At 40.5% G+C, this 4,202-nt stretch overlaps 1 protein-coding gene across 3 annotated transcripts; it reads right to left on the reverse strand.

The window, feature by feature from the left end:
- Positions 1–283: 283 nt before the first annotated feature.
- On the reverse strand, positions 284–3,997 carry LOC131935243 (follistatin-related protein 3). Of its 3 annotated transcripts, none has more exons than XM_059291605.1 (3): positions 3,911–3,997; positions 2,998–3,066; positions 284–2,015 (listed from the first exon to the last, which is right to left on the reverse strand). In XM_059291605.1, exons 1-3 carry the CDS (start codon positions 3,945–3,947, stop codon positions 1,663–1,665), a joined length of 459 nt encoding a protein of 152 aa, XP_059147588.1. In that variant the 5' UTR covers positions 3,948–3,997; the 3' UTR covers positions 284–1,662. The 3 variants fall into 3 exon arrangements, 1 of the variants encoding a protein (XP_059147588.1); XR_009385913.1 differs by lacking the exon at positions 284–2,015 and adding an exon at positions 2,292–2,348 and having other exon boundaries at positions 3,911–3,946; XR_009385914.1 differs by lacking the exon at positions 284–2,015 and adding an exon at positions 2,388–2,459 and having other exon boundaries at positions 3,911–3,932.
- Positions 3,998–4,202: the final 205 nt, after the last annotated feature.

Below are 4,202 nucleotides of genomic sequence, written 5' to 3' on the forward strand. Positions count from 1 at the left end.
AGAGAGAGAGAGGGATAGAGGCTTATATGTAGGCATATATATATGTATATAGGCCAAAGTATATATATATATATTTGTATTTGTATATATATATATATATATATATATATATATATATATATATATATATATATATATATATATATGTGTGTGTGTGTGATGTGAGAGTGTGTGTCTGTCTGTGTGTCTGTGTGTCTGTCTGTCTGTGTTATGTGAGTGTATGTGTCTGTGACTGCTGACCACTGTTTTAAAAAAAAAAATTAAAGATACAATTAGTTGCTGCTTCACAAGAACTTTTATTATTATTGTCATTATATTTCATAGGCCAGAGTTATAAATGCCAAACACAACATCGCTTGTTCACAACGTAGCACAAAGATTACTGTAATTCTATAGTATCTCTCTACAGCGTTTATGTGTCAATAGATCCTAACAGTGTAGAGAGATGTGTAATACGTATGAATTCGCGATAAAAAAATTGTATCTAAATCATAAACCTAATCAAAGTCTTAAGTGGCCATACATGTACGATATTTCATCGGTAAAAAAAAAAATTTCGAAGTTACAATCCTGCTTTTTAAATGGGTAGTTTTAAAATGAAGTTTAGCACTCCTTTTAAATTCACTGCAATGCCACCCCCTACCCACATTTTACAGCATTAAATAGTTATCGTTGTTTTAGGTTAAATCGATCTAGAGGTAGAAGGTAGACTTGCTAAGTCAAAAAATATGTAGCTTTTTGTCGGTTTTTTTCTATTAATTTCGTGTAAAGAGAAGCAACTCAATTAATATTTTCGGCGAATTCTGGCTACATCCCCTTACAAACTGGAAATAGCTAATTTTTTTATATTTATTATTTATTGAATAAAATGAGTGTGTGGACAGAGCGTGTGGTCATTTCAGGGGAGGGGTGGGGTCTGAATAAATATGAAAATATGTTAAATCCTTCCAAAAAAATGTGACCTGGTTATGGGCTTAAGCATGTTTTTATAAGCGAAAGCCGCACAAAGTAAAATTTTAAGGCTAATCTAAAAAACAAGTTAATTAAAAAAGTCTAGTGACATTTATGCGCAATTTCCTTATGTTATCTAAAAATAGCTCTGACGTATAATGCTGGGGTGCATTCAAGCTAGAAGAACGATCGGTTTGTAGGTGTTTATGTAATTTTAAAATTTGTGACCGAACGAGAGGATATTTTTGAAAACTTTCTTGGGCAATATTGTTCTAAATTATGGCATAAATCGATTGGTACATGTTTCAAGTCGCTAAGTGGTCTGGTTGCCGAGATATGGGCCAAAAACTGAATTTTTTTCGAGGTTATTTGGCTTTTCCGGGAAATACATGAAAGAAACCCGGAATTTTTATGGCCTATGCTCATTCTCGTAACTTGCTTAACATAATTGCTTTTGGAACTAGTCATCGATATTGCTTCGTTGAGGAGGAGATACGACTTAAAGCCCGGACACACATTCATTCATTCATTCATTCAATCATCCATCCATTCCCAGAAATGACGAGTTAATTAACGCAATTCTCCAGAATGGAAATTGCGCTAAAAACCTTGACTAATGGGTCCCTGTTGACTAACTACCCCCTCCCCCCCCCATCCCCCCCTCTCCCCAGGGTTCAAAAGGACCGTAGTATTCGACTGGGTCCCTGTTGACTAATTGCCCCCCGGCTTACAGCGACCGCAGTGTTTGACGGTGATCCTGGTCTGGAACGTAAGCTTACAATTGGCCAGCTCCAGGGTGCAAAGGTCAACGTACGTGTTCCCGTCACTCCCGCAGAGCACCTTGCCGGGACAGTCGCTGGGCGGGCAGACGCCGCGGGCCATGTAGTCGCACCTCTTGCTGCAGGTCGAGTAGAAGCTGATCCTGAGGTTGGGGTCACGACCCCGGCAACGGCTGGCCTTGAGGTGGCAAATGTTCGTGTAGGTGCGCCAGTCGCTGCCACAGACGGGCGAGGGCAGGGTGAGGCAGTATGTAGGGCAACCGTTGCTGTCATAGTCGTAGCCCTCTGGAAGTAAGGAAACGACACGTCAGAGGCGTAGCGAGGGCAGGGTGAGGCAGTAGGTAGGGCAACCGTTGCTGTCATAGTCGTAGCCCTCTGGAAGTAAGGAAACGACACGTCAGAGGCGTAGCGATGGCAGGGTGAGGCGTAGCGAGGGCAGGGTGAGGCGTAGCGAGGGCAGGGTGAGGCAGTATGTAGGGCAACCGTTGCTGTCATAGTCGTAGCCCTCTGGAAGTAAGGAAACGACACGTCAGAGGCGTAGCGAGGGCAGGGTGAGGCGTAGCGAGGGCAGGGTGAGGCAGTATGTAGGGCAACCGTTGCTGTCATAGTCGTAGCCCTCTGGAAATAAGGAAACGACACATCAGAGGCGTAGCGAGGGCAGGGTGGGGCGTAGCGAGGGCAGGGTGAGGCAGTATGTAGGGCAACCGTTGATGTCATAGTCGTAGCCCTCTGGAAATAAGGAAACGACACATCAGAGGCGTAGCGAGGACAACATAGCCCAATAGTTGTGAATGGACCAAACTCGAGACTTATAATGTGGCTGGACAACATAGCCCAATAGTTGTGAATGGACCACACTCGAGACTTATAATGTGGCTGCACAACATAGCCCAATAGTTGTGAATAGACCACACTATCATGTCAAATGCCGAGGTCACTTTAACAGCTGATCTCTACTTCACTTGCCCCGTGGACCGTCAGGTTCGAAAGGGAACTTTACTAGCATTATCTACAGGCGTTATTCGGTGTATAGTAAAAAAAAAAGGCATCGTTTTAAAGTGTTTTGTGGCAACTGAATGAACGTTGCAAGTTTAAGTAATGCTAATGTGTTTAGCATTCATTCACGCAGCAATATAATTATAATGTTCTTGTCGAGTCAATGAACGTTCTGTTTCCAACTCAACAGTCTGTGAGGGAGGGGGGGGGGGTGAGGCGCGAGGTTCTGAGACTTTTATGTCTAAAGTATGTAGTATAAATATTAACTTACGACAAAGACAGCAACCAGACAGGCTTAGCATTACAACTATACTAATCAAGGCTTTCATTGTTGTTGAAGCTGGTGGGAGATAATGTATGATAAGTATAAGAAATAAAAAGTGTATTGTTATTATTTATCTACAGATTTAGTTATACTAACACATTCGTCATGCATACACAAACCTATACATACACACATAGACGTATGTATGTGCAGACGCACACAGTCACCTACAGTTACAAATAGATAAACACAGTCGCATATATGTACTTGGGACGAAGTGATCTAGCTGTAGAGAGCTGGATTGCTAACCGGTTAGTCTCGAGTTCGAATCGAATCCGGGTTCAAAGCAGTGCTGACCACATTATCCCTTCTTCACTCTACTTCACTTGCCCCGTAGACCGTTAGGTTTGAAAGGGAACTTTACTTACTTACTATATATGTTGACAATGAATACACATTCACTTAAGCGTATACATACATACACGCACGTACACGTACAAACACGCTTACATACTCAAGTACACAGACATTCGATGATCCGATAAATAAACAGTTGAATTTTAATATAAAATTCAATTTACTTTAGACAGTATAATGGGACTACGTGGTCTAATAGTAGAGCATATGGCAGCTACCTAAGATTCTCGAGGTCACCCCAACTGTGGTAGGTACCTGACTCGCGTTATGGAAAGTAACGGCGGCTGAGGCATAGTGAAGATCACACTATCCCTTTAATATGCCGAGGTCACTTTACAGGTAAACTCTACTTAACCTGCCTAATGGACCGGCTAGTTCTGAAGACAACTTTACTTTACAAAGTAAAAAAACATTCTACACAATCATAATAATCGTTTTTAAACTTTACTTTTTACTGTAATAAAAACTGCGAAGAAAAATTGTTATCAACAGAAAGACTTACCTCTATACGGTATAAAGTAACAGGCATGAAGTTGCATCAACAATTAATTGAAAAATACACAGCTAGCCAGCATGCGTTAATTAAAATCAATCAATTGAAAGCAATTAAGATTAGATCCAGTGGCGTCACTAGGTCGGGTGTCACCCGGTGCGGCATTTCGTGGTGTAGCCCCAAGAAACAAAGTTTATATATATCAATGACTATATATATATATATATATATATATATATATATATATATATATATATATATATATATATATATATATATATATATATATATATATATATAT

The sequence above is a fragment of the Physella acuta genome, unplaced genomic scaffold, assembly GCF_028476545.2.
Source record: "Physella acuta isolate Inbredline_101_S28 unplaced genomic scaffold, ASM2847654v3 ptg000139l, whole genome shotgun sequence".
NCBI classification, from domain to species: domain Eukaryota; kingdom Metazoa; phylum Mollusca; class Gastropoda; family Physidae; genus Physella; species Physella acuta.

Excerpts from the sequence above, each read along its gene's own strand:
- LOC131935243 (XM_059291605.1), bottom strand. The coding sequence starts at position 3,947 with ATGCAACTTCATGCCTGTTACTTTATACCGTATAGAG. Across the intron at positions 3,067-3,910 it reads TTACTTTATACCGTATAGAG|CTTCAACAACAATGAAAGCC; the intron begins GTAAGTCTTTCT and ends ATCTCCCACCAG. Across the intron at positions 2,016-2,997 it reads GTCTGGTTGCTGTCTTTGTC|AGGGCTACGACTATGACAGC; the intron begins GTAAGTTAATAT and ends CCTTACTTCCAG.